At 40.9% G+C, this 19,862-nt stretch overlaps 2 protein-coding genes across 4 annotated transcripts in view; both read left to right on the top strand.

The window, feature by feature from the left end:
• HGFAC (HGF activator) overlaps positions 1–5,597 on the top strand; it is a 40,320-nt gene extending 34,723 nt beyond the window's left edge. For 2 of the 3 annotated variants that reach the window (XM_038136057.1, XM_038136055.1), the window contains exons 12-14: positions 322–462; positions 1,463–1,611; positions 3,900–5,597. In XM_038136057.1, the coding sequence (XP_037991985.1) occupies positions 322–462; positions 1,463–1,611; positions 3,900–4,070 (461 nt within the window). In that variant the 3' untranslated portion in view covers positions 4,071–5,597. The remainder of the gene's footprint in view (positions 1–321; positions 463–1,462; positions 1,612–3,899) is intronic. The other variant, XM_038136058.1, reaches the window with a different exon arrangement.
• Positions 5,598–7,341: 1,744 nt separating this feature from the next.
• The window catches only part of DOK7 (docking protein 7), a 58,088-nt gene continuing 45,567 nt past the window's right edge, over positions 7,342–19,862 (top strand). Inside the window, 4 exon segments of the mRNA XM_038135826.1 lie at positions 7,342–7,873; positions 7,875–8,043; positions 10,206–10,436; positions 14,339–14,539. Coding sequence (XP_037991754.1) covers positions 7,817–7,873; positions 7,875–8,043; positions 10,206–10,436; positions 14,339–14,539 — 658 coding nt within the window. The 5' untranslated portion in view covers positions 7,342–7,816.

Raw genomic sequence — 19,862 nt, forward strand, 5'->3', positions numbered from 1 at the left:
TCACTGTTATTTAACTATAAGGTGGGAGGAGACACATTTATTTTCTATCTTCCCCCTTCTCTACAGAGGCAGTGAAGGAAAATCTGCTCAGTGAGCATAGCATAAAATAAATATTCCCACAAGGGGAGTAGCTGAATGTTTCAGCCTTCAATTTGCTGTGAAATCAGGTGCTGTTGAGATGAGTCTGTCTGTCTTTGATTGAAATATCTTAATTAAGAGAGGCTTAGGGGATAATTAAATTTGTATCTGAGACCCATTACTGCCAATCCCATTAAAGAAAGGAACAGTCACTTTCTTCCTCCTGCATTTTCTGTTCTGCAGCTTTGATTAAGCTGAAGAAGAACGGCCAACGTTGTGCTGTCAAGTCCCAGTTTGTTCAGCCCATCTGCCTGCCAGAAAGTAACACTGTTTTCCCTGACCAGTTGAAATGTCAGATTTCTGGATGGGGCCACAAGCATGAGAGTGAGTAAAATGAGAGCTGGTTTTTGTAGAAAAAAATGATGATAATAAAAACACAATGCTCAGGTATACGTTATACAACTGAGAGTTTGGTAAAATGTTTTGCAAAGGACTTCTGGAGGGAATCTTTTTACCTGCCTTTGGAATTTACAACATTTACATCTGAAATACATCAGAAAATCCTGAACTTCCTTTATAGGCCTTGGAATTTGGAGTGTGGTTCCTGTGACCAAATGCTTGCACCAATTTCAGGATGGAATGAGCTATGAGCTAGCTAGATCTCACTGGACTGGGAGGGGAAAAGTAGCTCATTGGAGTGCCAACACCTGGAATTTTAGTAAAGTGAATCCTTCCTCTGATTTCTCCAGACAGAGATTTTGAACTTCACCATCAAGAAACTTTGAAAACATTGATAGGAGAAGGCCAGGTAGACTTGGGGCTAAGAAGTGCTTAGACCCAGCAAGAGAAAGGTGGAAAAAATCACCCCATCCTTTCAGAGGAGGAATTTCAGGATTATGGGGCTGGACCGTGCTGCTTCAATGTTGAGATAGCAAAGACCTATGTAGGTAGATGAGAAGGATTGAGGAGCTGGCTGCCACATTTTGGTGACAGATATACTATGAGCAAATATCCCAGTCTAAATGTGTAGTCTAAAGACAAAAAGAAGTAATGGAGTCTTTGAAAAATGGATAATTTTTTATCACATTTGGAAAGAGATGAGGTCAGGAGTGCTGGGGTACTGTTGCTGAGTATCTAGAAAATGACAGAAGCCAAAATGGATTAATGGCTGGACATTGCAATACAGTTATGGAGTCTGACTGGAGGATCAGAAAGTGATCACTATAAAAATTATTTTATTTTAAAGGTGTTCATAACATGAATACAACTAAGAGGTGTTAAATGTGTTTATTATGTGCTAAATGTGTTGTATTGTGCCTTGTGTTTTCCTGTTATGCTCTATAATTCTAGAAAAGTGACTTTCCTTTCTGGCAATTTTTTAAAGATATATCTGGTTATTCAGATGTCCTGCAAGAAACACTGGTTCCACTTATTCCAGAGGAGAAGTGCAGAAGTCCTGAAATTTATGGAACAGAACTCACAGAAAATATGTTCTGTGCTGGCTACTTTGATAGCAAATCTGATGCTTGTCAGGTAATGCTGGGTCATCTCTAGGCAGGAGATAGAAATGTATGTTGGTCAGAAATGTTGCAGTGTTACAATTCTTACTTTGGATTTTATAACGTTCCTAAAGAAAAGAAATGTTCCTAAAGAAAAGAACCTTATGTGACTGCTTCCATCTTCATTTTTTTCATGTTCAATGTCAATGAAGCTCTACAGAAGGGCTCCAGGGTATTACATTCCTCCTACTTTCACACAAGGCAGTGGCTGTGCACTGGAGGGTGTGTTGCTCTAGTCCTGGCTGAGCCTGCAGGTGGTGGCAATAGATTTCTGCCCGGCTGGCAGGGATGTGCCAGCAGGAAAACCAGCATGAACCTGAGTAGGGACAGATCCCAGAGCTGCTGCCTCTTGACTGAGGGAAAATAAGGACACCTGGGTAGGAGGTGAGGAGCAGTGGTGAGGCTTGGAGGAAGGAGCTGAGGTTTCTATAGTGGATGTGACTGAACGGTGTAGAATGTCAGTCAGTAGGAAACTGTGTTATGTAACCTCAGTCTTTCATGGAATGACCTCATGCTCTTGCTGCTCTCAGTAATGTCACACCTCGGCTCTGAATAAGGATGCAGAATTGTTGTGGTGATAGATGAGACTTCTTAAAATGAAGGATCAGATTATTCCTTATATAAAACTTCAGATTTCATCTACAGCTCATTTTGAAGGAGGAGGGTTTTGCTCTATTAACATAAATTCGTGAAAAGGCAGTACATAGCTAATAGCTGGCATTGTAAGTGCAGGAAAGAATGTCATGTATACTGTGTGCTGGAAGCCCCATAGAGGTCACAAACATATCCAAAGAAAGGTGGCAAGAGTTAAAAGGCAGCAGCCAGCAGTGGCTCAAGGCTAGGGCTGAGACTGAGGCTGCAAGGGTTCACACAAGCCAGAGAGGTGGAAACGACCCTGCCTGCCCAGCTCCCCTTGCCTCTCCCAGGAAGTGCAAACACAAGAGACAGCATTACAGCTGATTCTCTCTCCCTGCCCTGGAAAAACAGAAATCGGGAATGAGAAGGAGAAAAGAAAGTGGAGGGAAGGAGAAAGGAGTTGCACAAAGTGGTCTGGAGAGAATTGTAAAGTCTGAAAAACAGATTCATCTTTTGAATCAACAGATGTTGCTGAAGAGTAGTGCTTGTGACATGAAATCATTATTAGTGAATCAATAATTAATTTTTCCCTCTTGTCAGACTTTAGTGGGGTCTGAGGAGAAATAATGAAGACCTTAATGTAAAAACAGATGCAGCTGACCTCTGGGTTTTCTTAATGTACACTTAGGATATTAACCTGTAAACCATCTGTTATGTATAAAAAATATTCCAAGAGCAAGAAACTTCAAATAGACAATGTGTTTCCCTTGATTATTTTAAAAAGATTTTCTTGGAAACTTTTGTCATTTAATTAGTGCACTGATGCCAAAACTGCAATCATTTAGACTAATTGTGAAAAATATGCAATCAAGCAAGACTTCATCTGATGTCCTTCTCTTATCATAGAAATCTTCAGTATAAAGGCAACACAATTTTCCTATGTATTTTGCTCTCAAGGAATTTTTCTTTTGAGATAGGAAAAATATTTCTCCTTGGTCTCAAATAACTAGAGTGATGGCTGCTTTCACCAGTACCGTTTACTAAGTCACATTTTTAATTTCTCTAGAAAATCAGTCTAAGAGTAACAATAAAAATAATAAAAGCTCCTGTCCTAAATGTTTTCAAGGTTTAATATAAGTAGAAATGTTCAAAATTAACCCTTGCTGTAGTGTAGTTTGGGCTGCTTTTTTGGTTCATAGTTTAATGACAAGATAAATAGTCAGTAGCAAATTCAAACACATGCAAAACCTCTCTTTGAAAACTCCCATGTTCTCTGAAAGTTGCAATAAACTGCATCGAGAAACTCTTCAGATGCACCCATGTAGCCACCCCATGCAGGGCTGATATTACAACACAGTGCCAAGCCCCAAAGGCTTGTTCAATTCCACTGAAAATTATTTACATCAACCATGCTTTTCAGCAGGGGTCAGAATCTAAAAATGTCATATTTTTAAACATAATATGATATTTTGATACTTTTATTAATGTGTAATTTTAAAAATCCACCATTATATTTGAATGTGACTAAAAATGCTTTCTATAAGGAAATTTCAGTATTGCCTTTTTTGTTTGTTTGTTTTTTATTTTAAATCTCATGTGCAAAAATTCCTATTTTAGGATTTTTCCTAACTGATCTTCTGACTCCTTTCTATCAAATTAGATAACCTTTGCTTACTTCTGATGCAGGGAGATTCTGGTGGACCTCTGGCTTGTGAGGAAAATGACATCTCTTACCTCTATGGAATTATCAGCTGGGGAGATGGCTGCGGCAGAGTCAACAAACCTGGAGTATACACAAGAGTGACAAACTATGTAAAGTGGATTAATGAGAAAATAGGCCCCCGAAAAACTAGTTGAATAGTTAAATACACTAACATTTGAAGCAGGGTTCAGGAGTCTTTTGGTTTTTTTAAAGTGGCATATATATTTTATTATAAACTAGTATGAAAACTCTCATGGTAATTCTTAGCAGTTCCAAGCCAGACCACCAAAATCAGGCCTGCTCCATCTGATGTCAGCAGCCTTGATCTAGCATTCGAGGGCTGTGGATTGCTCAACACACACGACTGTCTTTATTTGTCTTAATAAAAAAATCTCAAACATATTGAGACAGTGCACAAAAATCTGCGACTCTCTGTCTGCTTGGTGGATTACCTAAAAAGGGATTTGATGTGTTTTGCAGTTTCTGGTGGAGCTGTCATCCTCCAAACCAACCTGCAACACTATTGTCTTTGTATTCTCAGTTGAAATGAAAAAATAAACAGGAGAATCAAAAATGAAATTCCTTCTCCCTGAGAAATGATCTCTTGAAGCTCAGGGCAAGAGACAGCAAGAGAACAACATAGGTAAAGCTGCTCCTCAGCTAACTGCAACAACAAGTCTGGGGAAAGAAACCAGAGGGTTTAAGTTTTGTTTCAACCAAACACGTAAGCATATTTTTATATAAACATATTTCTGTGTTCCACTGACGTAAAATCAGGAAGGTGCCTCAGAGCTCTGCTGAATCTGGTGTGCAATTTTCCAGCAAGGTTAATGCAACACCTCCTGAGAGCTCAAAGTCTTTTGCTGAAAAATGTTGTAAACTTGAGCAGCTGATTTAGGTTGATACAGCCAGGACCTTCTGCAGACAGTGATCTGCTCCTTGCCCTGAGGATAGCAATGGAAACACTTCGCCTCGCTGATAAATCCCTAAACGTTTCTTTAATTTGACAGTGTTTTGAAGATGTCTTAGGTTTTGTACTAACAAGTTGTTCAACTATTTAGACAATTCAGAAAGGAGGTGTCTTGTAACAGATTTTTCAACTGGATGGCTGGTGTGCAGCTTGACATTTTCCTTAAGGATTTGGTGATATCATAAACCATAGGCTTTACTGTCATGGTCAATTGAATTGTTATGGGACCAACCAAAGCAATTATTACAATCTACAGCTGTTTAGAGGCAGTGGACTCAGCTATATTAGCAAAAACAGGCAGAAAATGATTCAACAGAAAAAGTCTGACAAAAAATGGAAAATTCTTTTTTTTTTTTTTTTTTTTCTATTACAGGGAACCTTTAGCCATGTTAGATGTGTACATTTAGGTGTTGATGTGAAATGTATTTTTCCCCTGGCAGTGAACATTTATGAACTCTCTTAAGTTTTTCAAGCAAAGTTGTTTTTTAAAGTAATAGAATTTTAAAGCGGTGCCTAGATATTCAGGTATGTTTTTTGTTTGCAGTGTCCTCACGGGTTTCTTAGTAGTGGTGAATGTTATCTCAGTTAAAAGAGATTTTTTAAGGAAAAATAACTAAAACCTGCATCTGTGTAAGTACAAATATACAACTATGCTAATCTAGATAAATGATGTAAACTGTTTAATAAAAACATTTACCCTCTGTTTCTTGAACTTAGTCTGTTATGTATAAAGTTACAGTAAGATCTTTGAATCCCTCTGTAGGCTGCTCTAGAGGTAGAGAGGTGGTAGAAAGATGAAATAATACTTTGTGCTGGAAGGCATCTGGGAATCTCTCCGTAAGGGTCAGTTTCAGCTGGTGGTGCTCCCAGTTTAATGCAAGTGTCACACACATTTCCAGTAGGCAGATGTAAGCACCTGGGTATGTTTTTCAGCTATTGATACTGTGAGGTTCAGGATTAAAGCCTTTCGTTTGTTTTTCTGAGGCGCTAAACGCTCGCTTGAAATACTAATGTCCACCTCTGGGATCTTGATTTCAAAGCAAGCTGAAGACTCTTGTTGTGTGGCTCTGCCTCCCTGGCCATTTGCAGTAGGAGTCTGGCTTGCTTAATGCTCTAAAATGAATGTGACCATGTGACAGGAACAACTGTACCTGCTGCTGAGACAAGTCCTGCATCAGCAAGAAGGAACTATTTGCTCTTCTTTGGAAGGGATTCATCAGGAACAGCTTTCCACTCAAAGATGAAGCCGTCCTGAATGTCTGTATCCATTCTGTGACTTCAGTTTCACTTTGAAATTAGTATCTATCCACATTGTGCAGTTTTGATCTTGCAGTTTCGTGTTGTATAAATTCTCTTGGTCTTCTCTTGCAGTAAAGAAAGTGGCTGTTTGATAGGAAAGGTGTTAGACTGGTGTTTCTGACAATTTGTGTAGAGCTTTTTTAGCTATCCTGTTTTCAAAATCTATGCTGCTTGTATCAGTGCACAGCAACACCAGTGCAAATAACACACTTTTAAAAATATATTGAACGGTCTGTTTCTACCCTCAAAGGTCTGAATGACAGATCTCCAGCTGATACTAATTTAAATACTTTGAAAGCCACAAATTAATTTTAATGCATTCAAAGGAACCTGTTTATCCACTGTGACTGCATTGGCTTGGTGGAACTAAATGAACATCATTTGAGCCTCAGCTGTGAGGTGAACAGCACAGTATTACAAGCACAGAGTAGGGGTGGCAAGGAGATGTTCAGGTTGAGAGATGTCCTGACCTCTTACACCAGTCACATTCCTATGGGGCACTCCAGCATCTGCCTCCTGCCTTTCTGTTGAGCATTACTTAATAGAAACTAATTCTCCATATTTTTCACCCCCTTTAAGTGATTATTGCTTTGGTTAAAATGAAAACCAAACTCAAATGTACTAGTGAAATTTTATCTGATATTTTTCCTAACTCTATATTGAAATTGAATTAGAATGCAAAGCCAGTTGAACAAACACTTCCCTAATTCATCATGAAACATATTTAAAAGATGGTTTTATTAAATTGTGTGTTATTCCATGCAAACTGACCGTTTTAAAAGGAAGAAATAAATGCAAACATCTAAAAAACCCCCTTCTATTATGCTACTGAAAGAAAAATGCGCTGTAGTGCTGTTTAAAAAAGCTGAAGAACTAATTACCATCAAATAAGATACAGCAGGAGTATTTTTGGAATAATGGACTCTAATTATTCCATTGCTCGTGGAAATAAATCTGAGGACATCATTAACACATCTTATTCTATTAATTGTAGCTGTTTCTGGTTGGGTGTAAGCGGGTTGTTATCTCGTGACAGTTGCATTGCAAAGAGGAAAAAAAAAGCGAGAAGAGTATTTTTATCTGGGGTAGTTGGCAGCGTCTTCTGCGAGCCAAGGAGAGCTGTAATTATACTTTTGAAAAGTGAAAATTGGGCATTGTAAGGAAGGTGCGGGAAGGGGGCGTTTTGGCCGGCCAGAGGAGGGGCCCCGCTCCACGAAGCGGATCCGGTGCGGGCTTTGCGGCCGGCCGGGCGCGGGGCAGCCCCGGCGGGCAGCGGCAAACTCCGGAGCCGGATTGGGGCGGGGGTCGCGCCCGGAGCGGATCCGCGGCGCTCCGGGTGCCCTGGGCCGCGCCTCGCGCTCTGAAACCCTGGGGAAAATAATAATAACAATTAAAAACAAAAATCCAAGATCCCCCCGCGAGACAGAAGTAAAACAAGTGAATCAAGAATCACTGGGACGGTCCGCAGACCCCTTTCCCCAGGCGCAGGTCGGGGGCCGGGCCGGGCCGCGCTGGCCGCCCGCCCGCCCGCGCGGGGCCCTAATAAAGCTATTTTGGAAGTGACCCCTCGGGCGGCCGGAGCGCGGGGCGGGCGCAGCGAGCCGGCGCAGCTGTCCGGAATCATGACTGAAGATGACGGATTCCGTGGTGGTGGAGGGTCACGTCAAGTTGAGAGACGGAAAAAAGGTTCCCCGCTCCCGGCGCCCCTTCGGCCCGCGGGGGTCCCCGACCGCCGCCCCTTGCCCTGAGGGGAGAGAGCCCGCTCTCCCCTGCGCGGCCCCGGCTAACCCTGTCCCTTTGCCTCTCGTTGCAGTGGAAGAGCAGGTGGCTGGTGCTGCGCAAGCCCTCCCCGGTGGCAGGTAAGAGGGGCCGGCGGTGGGGACGGGGCTCGGGGCTTGCCCGGCTCCCCGGGGCGAGTGCCCGCAGAGCCCTCGGCGGGGCCGTCCCGGAGCTGCGCTGCCCGGGAGCCGCGTCCGGCCTGGGGGCGAGCCCCTGCGCTCCCTGAAAACAGCCGCAAAAGTGACTTTCTGAAGCACAGGCATTGGATTTGGTGCCGGTTCAAAATGCACTTTTTTTTCTTTTTTTTTACATTTTCTGGGGGTGAACTTCTTTCTTGAGGGTGATTGTTATATATATATATATATATATATATATATAAACAAACCAAAACCAAAAAAACCCCTCCAAAAAACCCAAACCAAAACAAAAAAAAAAAAACCCACCAAAAAAAACCCCTGACACTGTAAGCTCGGTAGTTATTTTTGATCAGTGTTTTGACAGAAAATATCACTTCAATTTAAAAATAAAATGACATTTTGAATTAAGGAAGAAAGGAAAAAAAAAAAAAAGATCGTTTCCATGCTTCTGAGGGGGAAATTGAAAATGTTACACAGAGCTGATGTTTTACTGCTGCAGAGGGAAAAGTCGGCTTCAGGTTTCCCCATCTGTTCCCAAGAGGGAAAACATTTGAGCCCAAAAGTGTATCTTTCCAGGGCTAAATGTTGCCCGCACTTGGAAAACATGAATCTGCACTGCTGCAGAATGGATTTTGTCACCCTTTCCTGGCTCTTGCTAGAAAGACTGAAGGCTTCTTAGTAATTCTTTGTTACCTGAGTTGTTACAGTAATATTTTAGTGTTTTAAGTACCTTCATCTCATCTAAATCTGTGAAACTTCCCTGTGTGAAAGGGCATCTATTGGTCCTAGAGCTAGCACACAGATTTTTGAACATGGGCCTGAGTTTCTATTGTGAGTAAGCTAGCTTTGGAGGCTGTAGATAGTGGAGCCTGACTGATAATGTAGTTTATTCCTCAAGAATACTATTTTTATTCTAGCTAATCTAGCCAGGTTTACTAAAAAAGCCCCTGGTTATTTGCTTTTCTTGGTATGTAAACCATAGCCGTTCTTCAGACACACAACTGTCTTGCAGAATGTTTAAATACCGTGGTTGCAGCTGTTTTTGCTAACAGGTGCACAAAGACAATTGGGAATCCATGCAAAGCTCTGCATTAGTTAGTAGACAGTCCAGTCTTTCAGTCATTTTTCATCTCTGTGGATGGAGATTTTGCCAGTCCCTTGCCCAGCTGAGAGCTGCAGGGCACCTCAGCAGGGCCGGGAGCACCACCCCCAGTATTTGTAAAATGGTGCATGGGGGTCTTTGTCTTTTGTGGTTTGTGGCTCAGCTTAAGCTGTGGATGCTGCAGCTTTGATACTGACCATTAATTTAATCTACATCTGAGTGCTGTGTGATAGGAAATGAATGTGGGGGAAGGAGGGCTGCTTTTGTCATAAATGCAAAAGGTGGGAGAGGTGAAATGCTTACTTTCCCCATGAGGCCATGGCTCTTGGACGAGTTTCTGCCATTGCATGGTTACTGTGTAATAAACACCTGTGGGAAGGGGTTAATAACAACTGGTGACACAAGCAAACACTGAAAAATAAATAAATAAAAGAAGGTGTGGCACATAATGATTTTTAGCAATGGCTGCTGCGTAGCATTTAACCAGGAAACCTGAGCCGGCAGGAGCAATCTGGCAGTGCAGTCTGCTTGCTGTTTAGTGGTTGGGTAATCTGTGAGCTACTGTAAGAATTTCATTTGTGGTTCAGTATGTTCTAATGAAAATACAGTCAACAATAGCCTCTTGGTCTTTAGAGTCTGTAATGTGAACAGCTATCCTAGCATAGCTCCTAATGCTCTGAATTAATGAGTCAGTCCCCACTGGACTCAGGAGAGGATCTGAAATGCCACTGGACTTTGAATAAAATGGAGAAGATTTATTACTGACCTCCCTATTTTTTAGCCTGCAGATTAATCTTTAAAACATCTTCAGTGTTTGCTTCCTGAAAACAAGGTCTATAAACTACCTGGAGGTGGGCTGGGAAAAGAAATCAGAGTTTTACATTGACTTGGTTGAGCTGATCCTGCAGTTGTCTAAAGCTCCTTTGTATTGCAGCAGAGTGCTGAGAAATTTGTTATGGTCTGTGCTCTGCATCATCATCTCTGACAGTTTTGCTCCTTTTAGACTGTTTGCTCATGCTGGTGTACAAGGATAAATCTGAACGAGCGAAAGGGCATAAGGAGAGGATCAGCATGACCTTAGAAGACATCTGTGGCTTGGATCCTGGGCTCTCCTACGAGGGCCTGAATCACACGCTCGCCATCATCTGTCTGTCCCAAGTTGTGATGCTGGGATTTGAGAACAAGGAAACGATGTATGCGTGGGATGTGCGAATACGCTACAGTCTGGGGGAAGGTAACCTTTGTCTTCTCACACCGTTTTGTTTTTTTCCCCCCACGGGATAAAAAACCAAAGAAAAGTGAAGCTAAAATGCAAATAAAACTACAGTTCAGGACAAGAATGTCACTTGTTTGAGAGTGGACAAATTGTTCTCCCCCTTAGATTTTAAAGCAGGTATCCCTTCCAATAGGTTTTGACTACAGTACCATCCAGTACTGACAGATAACTGTGACAGCACTTAACTTGGGGTTTTGATTTTGACACTGATGGTATGTAGCTTTAAAACAAAGTGGTCAAATTTCTACTTCTGGTCCTACAACTGACTCAGAGATTCAGGCAAAAGGACTCAGGGGGAGCCTGAATTAAGAGATGCAAAGTCCTGAGTAGAATTTTGCCAGTTCATGCCCAGTTTGCTGAGCTGCCTACTGGGTGTTGCATTGATAATTCTCATTGCTGCTAGTGTGCCATTTCAGAAAGAGACTTTTTTGCACTAAGGAATGTCATCAGACACATTCTTTCCAGCTAACTTCACCTTTCTCTTTCCTCCTATTTTATTTTCTTGGTTAGCAGCTCTAAAATGAACTGTGGTGAACAAAGAGTGATAATGTTGGTAATCCATAGTATCTGTCTTATGTTTGTTTAGTCATAACTAGGGAAGGAGGGTAGGTGTGTGGGAGACACACATTAGCAATCTTTATCATTTGTTACATATGCTCTGCCATCTGTTGGGTTTGTGGGCTCGTTCCTTTGCAGTACATGTGTGGAAAGATGCCCTGGAAATTTTACAGTAAAAATATGTAGGATTATGAGAAGTGAGATGTGTGGATGTACCTCTCAGGGCTATCAAATATGAAGCCTTGCATAACAGGAAAGGTTAGAGGGGTTGCTGAACAATACAAGTATGAGTAGCTGGAGTGGTTGGTGCACTTTGATGATACAGCTCTATCGTCTTTCAGTGCTGGTTTGGTGGGGTTTTTTTGTTTGTTTGCTTGTTCTTTGGGGTTTTTTTTTTTTTTGTTTTTTGTTTGGTTGGTTGTTTTTTAAACTAGGTTTGGGATCTATATATAGCATAGACTTGTCCTAAAAGCTGAAGGAGTACTTGAATAAAACAGAGTAGGTCTGTGTTTTATGATCGTGCACTTGATATAGTGCTGGAGTAATCTGAATCTGGGTGTGAAGGTTATGGTTGGGATTGGAGGACATGCAAAAGCAGCAAAGAGTTTTTTCCAAGGAAAGCTGTGAATGAGGTAGGAGTAGAGCCTACTGGATCATGACATGTGCAGCCATGGAGTAAAGGTGAAGTGGGAGAGATTTGTATGTGTGGAAGTGAAGAAATGCGGAAGTAAGAAAAGAAGTGTAATTGGTTGAACTGGCAATAATTTGTATAAAGTTAATTGCAAAAAAATCTTAGGGGCAGGAGAATAAACCAAAGAATTGAATTTTTTTCAGAATTTCGTCATTCAGTGCATGTTCAATTAGGAGAATGAAGTCAAGGTGAGTCTAGTTTGAATAGACAGAAATAGAAAAGAGAGAAGATGTAGATGAAGAGAGGATGGTGACTGGTGTTTTTTCTTAAAGTGTAGTAAGGGTGCCTTTGTGTGCCTTGAAAATAAGGTGGCTGGATGATAAAAATAGGCTAGGGAGAGGAGATGACCTCAGAGTCTGGGAAGCAAAAGAAAAAAAGTGAAAGGAGCTGACACTGTTCTTGAATGAGGACCACAGAATGGAGGCGTTCACACTGGAGTTCCCAGTGTTTTCTCTCAGTTTTTAGCAGCTGAGGTGAATGTGATTGCTGGAATGTGCTTGGGCTTACAACTCATTTTGAGAAGTTAGTGTACTGCAGGTCAGTGCATAGGTGTGAAAAAGAAAAGATGGGCTGAAGAAAGTGATGATGGATTTAAGTAGTACCTTTTGTTCAGGGTTATACTCAGCTCTGTGTCTTCACACTTTTTTTTTTTTTTATAGTGTAAGAGAAGTCAAAGGCTGGGGAGAATTTTGAAAAAAATTTACAATTTACCAAGAAAGCAGTGTATGGAAAAAGCTTTATTTTCAAATATGCTTTTCCTTTACTTTGTTCAGAGTTGGGTATGCTGTATTTTGACAGCGGTCTAGAACTTGGGCTGGAGCTCTTTGTTTTCAGCAGCTGTTGTAACTTGCAACGGATTGTGTGAAGAGTGGGCTTCATTCCTCAGTTATGAGGCAGAAAGAATCCTCATGCTGCTTCTCCCATGGTTTAATTGCCAGCAAAATACTGGGCAGAGTTAACTGGGCAGAGCAGTACAAATGGCATTAAAGATTGCTTTCTGAGCATTATTGATCACGGTGGTTTTGCTGTCTTTTTGATAGCTGATGTTTAAGCAGGTTGCGTAACAACTGCGTGCCCAAAAGGGGACATGGTGTGACTATTGATTTGCTCCCTAGCAGGGCTGCTGGCAGAGCTGTAAGCAGAGCTGTGGTTAGTTAGATCTATCTCTGTCTCCTTGCACATTTCACTCGAATGACTTTGTGGCTAATTCTGCTGGAGCCTCAGGGAACTTAGCAAATGCATGTCATAGATGAGGAGTTGGCTTACAGCTCTGATCGTGACTAAGAATACAGCAAGCAGTTAGATGAGAAGCAAGACTCAGACCCAGATGAAATTTGTGATGCTTGAAGAGGCCTGGGCAAGAAACAGGGAAGAGTTGATGCAAGAACTGAGAGTACCTGGAAGTTACCCAATAGATTTTACAGGCAGGGAGCTGTTTGTGTGATCTTTGATGCATAACCAAAAACTAAATCTATGTTGCTTCTTGATAAACCACCAAAAACCTCCTCCTGGAAATATAAGAGTCTTGATGCTTCTCTCTACCAAGACAGATGTTGTTTGTTTTTTAAAAAAATTGGTTGTGGGTTTTTTGTTTTTATTTTGTTTGTTGGTTGGGTTTTTTTTTTTTTGTGTCTAATCACAATATGAAAGAAACTAGAGCAGTAGTGGGGGTCAAAACAATTGTTTGAGAATTATATGCTTGCTCACTTAAATTGCTCCCTTTGAAACACTGAGATTTGAGCCCTTGAAGTGATCCTAATAACTTATTATTCAGAATGCAATAGCCCTGGAAGAGAAAATGGGAGACCAGCCTAGAACAACTACTTTAGGTAAGGATGCTGCAATTAGATGATACTGGGATTGTGATTTGAACCTGGATTTTGTAAACTTGAGTGAATAGCTATTTCTCTTTCTTTCTCCACTCTTTTAAAATTCAGGATGTGAAATATGAAAAAATTAACTGACATCTAAAAGTGTTTGCTACTTATAAATCACTTAGTTTTCTAGTAATTTAAAATGTCTTGGCATCTACCATCACCAACTCATGAAAGAATCACAAAGGTGGAAAAATGTAATTTTCCTCATTTTACTGCTAGGGAGGAAGTGAAGCGGTTTATTAAAGGTTGCAGATGAGTCAGTGATAGAGAGGTTTGTTTAGTTCTGTGAGCCTTGGCCTTTGGGCTCCTTGAGCACCGTTTTATTTTTGTGTGTGCGTGTGGGAAATCAGAGACACAGGTTAGAGGAGGAGACAGAGAGCAACCCATGTAATGATGCAAGGATGAAAGAGGTACGTGACGTCTGGGCTGGATGATTGACTAATCTGAGATAGAGATTAGCCTGCAGGATTTAGGATAAATACATGTAGCATTGCAGCTTTAATAATTTATCACATTAGGCCAAGATATGGTGAATTTTTTCCAATCCTAAATTGGCATAAGAGAGAGTGATGGCCTTACAGCTACTTACAGGTGGCTGTCTGTGCTCCACGCAGATCTTTATGCCGGAGTCTCATGGTGTGGGCAGGGTTTGGTCCAAGTACCACAGCTGAACAGAATGACTTACATAACATTTGTATATTCTGGAGTAATTTTTTTTTTCCCTTATTTGATAGTTCATAGATTTCAAGTCTTTGTAGCCCCTGGCACAAAACTAGAGAGTGGGCCTGCTACCCTGCATTTCTGCAATGACATCCTTGTCCTTGTGAAGGACCTTCCTCCCAGTGTCATGGGGCAGTGGAAGCTCTCGGATCTGCGGCGCTACGGGGCTGTCCCGAACGGATTCATCTTTGAAGGGGGCACCAGGTGCGGCTTCTGTAAGTACAAATGGAACCTGTCCTCTGAATGTTGCTTGATGCCTTTTGCAGAAATGTAAATGCACTCTCATTCCAAGTGGAGACTGCAGAACCAGCTGTGCCACTTTGTCAAACAGGCAGCCTCTTATCAGAGGGTCTGTTCTGAGTAGATTCTGCAGGCTTCAACCCTGGTGTTCAGGGGAAATGTGACCATGTGCAGTCCTGGCTAAAAATTGCCCTGTGGCTCTCCAGAAGATGTTTAGTCAAAAGCTGCTATTGAATACAGAGCAAAAATAAGGTAATGAAATTATATGGCTTGTGTCATGCAAGAGATAAGGTAAAATGGATTAATGTTCAGATTATTAAATTATGTTTGATTATTTTGTTTGCTGAGGGGAAAGTGATATGGAACTTTGAGGTTTCAGGCAGCATCAATGTTCTCATTTTGTAAATGCTAATTTCTAAATCCCATAGAGGACTTTTTACTCCTTGAAGTTAGAGCAACTCTCTGGTCCCTTCCCTGTTAGCAGCTTTGTAACTATGGGGTGGAGCCATGTGATTTTTGGGGTCAAAATGAAAGCAAGCAAGCTGAGGCTAATTTCCATAGCATAGTAGCTAAGATACACCTTTATATGGAGATAAATCTCTTGTTCCCATGGCCAATTTAGGACTTCTCAAATTCTCACATGAGATAAAATGTATGCAAGATCTGAAAAGGATAGTTAATAAATGCACAGGTAAAATAACATATAGTTAGGTTTTTACTAATAAGGTTTTGGTTTCTTAAGCAGTGTTTGAAGCCATGCTGAATTGATGGCCTGTGAGCACAGATGGATATGCAGATTGCCAGTTTGGATGTGAAGTTGTTTGACTTGCACAGTTTTTTCAATAAACAAACTGAAAAATTAGAAGATTTCAGAGTTGATCCAAATCCAAAAATATTCTTCCTGGGACTTGCATATTGTTGTTCTGCATGTAAATTCTGGTTGCTCTACTTCTACGGAGTGGAAACCCAAGTTCTTGACCTCTTTCTGACCTGATGGAGGGTGTGGCCCAGTGGGGATTGGTCTCTTCTCCCAGGCGTAAGGGTCATGATGAGAGGAAGTGGCCTCAGGCTGTGAATTTCTACACAGGAAGGGTTGTCAAGCATTGAAATGAGATGCCCAGAGAGGTGATGAAATCAGCATCCCTGAAGGTGTTTAAGAAATGACTGGACATGGCACTTAGCTGACGTGGTGGTGTCCAGTGAAAAGTTGGACTTGCTTATGACAGGATCTTTTCCAGCCTTAATGATTCTGTGAAATGAGGAACTGGAGGTGATGGAACCTGCATTATCCATGGTGGTTTTTCTTTTTTTTCCTCCCTTAAACTTACACTAGTTTCTGGTGAGAAACAGGGGCTCATCGGTAGCTCTCCTGTGTCCATGCTTTTAAAAAAATATGAAGTCATTATTTTTTGTTAAGGTTACAAGTGAACAGAATTAGAAAAGTGCATTGGAAAAGGTCCCACTACCTTGTAGATCATTCTGAAGAAGTGTGTGTGTTGATAGCTGAGATCTTTCAGTTGCCATGAAAGGGTGTTTGTCTTTCCCCTGCATGTGTGCATTCAGAGAGAACAGCATAGTCAGTTTGGTACAAAATAGCCTGCCACAGTTGGAAACTCTTTACAAGTTCAAGCTGATCTTGTTAAAGGAGTTGTTGCCCTTAACTAAGCAGTCAAACATATCCGCAGGCATAACAACATTTAAATACGTGTTTAGTCTAAACACTTGATTTAATATTGCCACCATAAGAAAAGGCTTTTTGAAAATAGAACCTAAAGAAAAATATAACTCTGGTTATTCTTGACAGAAGTGTGCTGGTAAAGAGAAAGACCATCTTTCTTCAGATATCTTTTATCTCATTCTTCTGGAATTCTTGAGGCAAACAAGTAGTGTTCAGGAAAAAAAATGGTATGTTATTGCAGAAGAATTGTTTTAATTCCTAAACAAAAGCACTCTCCATTACCTTGTCACGTAAGTGTAATATTATATTATGCAGACTCTATTATGAATGTTACTTTCCTACAGGTTAAACCATATCTTTGCTCACATTCATCTTGTAGAGCTCTGAGTGCAGAGGATTAGTGAATTTAAGGTTTAAATATCACTGTAATAAATACCTAATTAAAAGGAACCAGTAATCTTGTGATGTGATTGCCTCTCCATAACAAAAGACATGAAGCCTCAAACTGAAGCAGAGCTTTTGTGAGTGTATCTGTGGTAGAACTGAGGTCTAAAAGCATACGAATTTGTTTTAGCTTTCTGTTTCACGCTTCCTCACAAAAGTTTTTATAAAGATAAAACACTTCATTATGTTCTGTTGCCTAGTACAAATCAAGGTTTAATTCAACTCCAAAGGCTTTGGTACTCAATCCAGGAAGAGGGAAACCATCTGAGATAATGCTGAGATTTCAAATATTGAGTCTAGATGCATTTTCAAGATGGTTCACACAAGTTTATTTAAAAATAGGAAGAAGAACATTTACCTTCTGAACTCCTCTTGCTCTTAACATCACAATTGTACTGCTGGAAGTTAATTTTTTTTTCTTTTTCTGAAAGCTGTAGATAAATTATTTCCTGGGCCAAATTTTTGTTCTCTAAAGCTGAAGCTTAGTCACACACCATTTGCAAAAAAAGCTGGTGTCTTGGCCTAGCAGTCAGTTGAGAGGTTTACATGGAGGAACAGGCTGGAAGAAAGGAGCCTCTCACTTTCCCAAGTTCTCAGCTCAATTAGCATGCATCAGTTGCCAGGAGAATCTTCACTTGGAGGTCAGTGTGAAAAAATTCAAGTAGGGTAGTAAAAGGGCACATTAACACCATGAGAATTCAGGCTCTCCAATGTTCAAGTGCTTCAGGATTAGCTGCCAGAGCCTGGTTTAAAACTGCCTCATATTTTCTGACAGCATCTCCTTGAAGAAAGGAACTTGTGAGATCCATAGTGCCCTTTGAAAGAACAAATGTTAATTGCAGGACAAGCAGGAATATTTCTGTGATCCTTTTGGTGCTTTGATAAGATTTGGTACTTCCTTCCTTCTTTCCTTTCTTGTTTCCCCTTCTGCATTTATTTGAAGTTGAGAAGTAGTAGGGGTGGTTAAACTGGGGCAAGATCTGGAATTTTTTGAAAAATCCTGGGTTGTATAGATTGAAACTTCTGTTTATATGCAGATATTCTGTGCTGTCTCCTACTTAGGCCTACTGCAGACAGCCAACATTATCTCTATTTATCTATTTTAAGTTGTCATGCCTGTATCTTTCAATAATCGGAATACTCTGTCACTTTCCCCACGGAGAAGAGCAGTGTGAGGTCCCCTCTGAAGGGGGCTGCTCAAGGCCAGGGTTGGGATGTACATGCTGATTGCCATGGAATGAGCTGCTGTGGTTCCTACCTGTCCTGCAGCTAAAAGGCTTCAAGCTCTAGTACTGTCTGTTAGTAGAAGCAATTAATGGGAAAGAACTGGCTCTTCCTCCCTACTTTCACACACACTACAGAGATTGAAGTAATTTTTGGCAATTGTCCATTTTCAAAGTGTGTTTGCCCATGGGTTTGCTTTTTAATATGATGAGTTAAAATCAACATTGGCAAAATTAAGTAGTACTTGGAAGTTTTATGGAATTGGCAACTTGTCCTGTATGTTTGAGGGTCTGTACAATGCTTTACTGCTGACTGCACAGAGGACTGGCTGAGTGTTTCAGTCTGGTGCAAGTGGTTGGAGGCTGCTTTTCACCACGTCTCATAGCCCATGGAGAGAGCTGAGTGAGCCCTTCAGTCTGGTGAACAGCTGCATGGTATTACACTGTGCATACCACACATTCCTTGGCTTCTAAATGCCTGTGCACCAAACCAGTTCCAACACATGACTGAGATATGTGATTTCCAGTAGTGAATTTCTCAGTTTTCTCAAGAAAGTAGGAAAAAAAATGCAATCGCTTGCTTTTATGTATGCTTTAGTTAAGCCCTACCCACTCATTCATCTCCCTTGATGTTTTTTGCAAGAACCCTCAGACTTCTTCCTTCCCTTGCAATCTAGTTCTACCTACCAAAACTAGAAGGAAAATGTTTCCTGTGAGAGTCAGTCAGCAATTAAGGTGCTCATATGAATAATAGAATCTACAAAGAGATTATTGTATTTTTCTGTTGGATTTGTATCTACATGCACGTGGACATACACTCTTTGCACTGGTTATATAAAGGTCATCACATTTGGTTTTGGGATTTCCAGATGACTGATAGTTATTTGCAGAAAAAATCCTTTGAGTTAAGCAGCCAGCTCACACACACACATTTACTGTCTTTGTTTCCATTAAAGTCAAAGGCTTCTAGAGCCTCTTAGGTGTTTAAGCCACTCTTGACAAAGGTGATAAAAGAACAAAGAGGTCCAGATGTACTCCTTATGTACAGAAATATTTGAAAAATCTTTTTTTTTTTCCCTGAGTGGCAACAGGGAGGTGTAGGATTCTGCTGAATTATCAAGCCACATAGTATATCACTGTGCTTGAGACCTGAATGTCCTCTGCTATGTTGTGTCTATATCCTGCTTGCTTTTGCTACATGGAATGCAAAGGTCCTGTGACTGTAGACTCTCTGTACTCTGTTCAGGGTGGAGGAGTCAGCTTTTTTCTTTGGAAAAAGCTGAATTTCAGATAATTCCTGAATTCATTGCACTCAGGATTTTTTTATCCTAATACAATGTAGTCTGACTTTGGCATCTCCTGGGAAGGGGAGAGATGGGGCAAGACTGCAAGTGAGTCACCAACAGAAACCTTCATATCTGTCAGGCTGTGTGATTAGTGTTGCAGTCTCCTAGATGGCCTCTCATCATGAAGCCAGGGTGTGTTCATGTTTCTTTGGCTGAAGAATTCTTGATAGGAAAGATCTGAAGAGATGCAAATGTGGTGGAGTGACAAATCAAGTTATGAAGATGCCTCTAACAATGTTGTCTTGATTCTAGATTTAAGAAAAACTGAGAGAGACCTAGATGTGACATAAATTGAGAATAACAAAAGAGTGTGGACCAGAATATGTTTTTCCTAGAGAGATTAGTTTACAGCTTGCTGGTTAGGTTATACCTAATTTACTCAAGTAGGTGTTGTGGTTTGTGGTCCTCTCCATTATCCTTTTTGTTTGAATCCCCCAGCCCTTTGTCAAGCTGTCAATTTCTTAAGTGAAATGTGAGTATCCTGTTGGATATGACAGGGCATATGTTTGGAAAGTGATGGGGATGAAGCCATTCTAGTCAAGATCAGTTCTGCTTCTTTGAGTAAAATTGAAAAAAATGCAGGTTCAACTCAGAATTGGCTAGAGAC

Source organism: Motacilla alba, chromosome 4, assembly GCF_015832195.1.
Source record: "Motacilla alba alba isolate MOTALB_02 chromosome 4, Motacilla_alba_V1.0_pri, whole genome shotgun sequence".
Taxonomy (NCBI): Eukaryota; Metazoa; Chordata; class Aves; order Passeriformes; family Motacillidae; genus Motacilla; species Motacilla alba.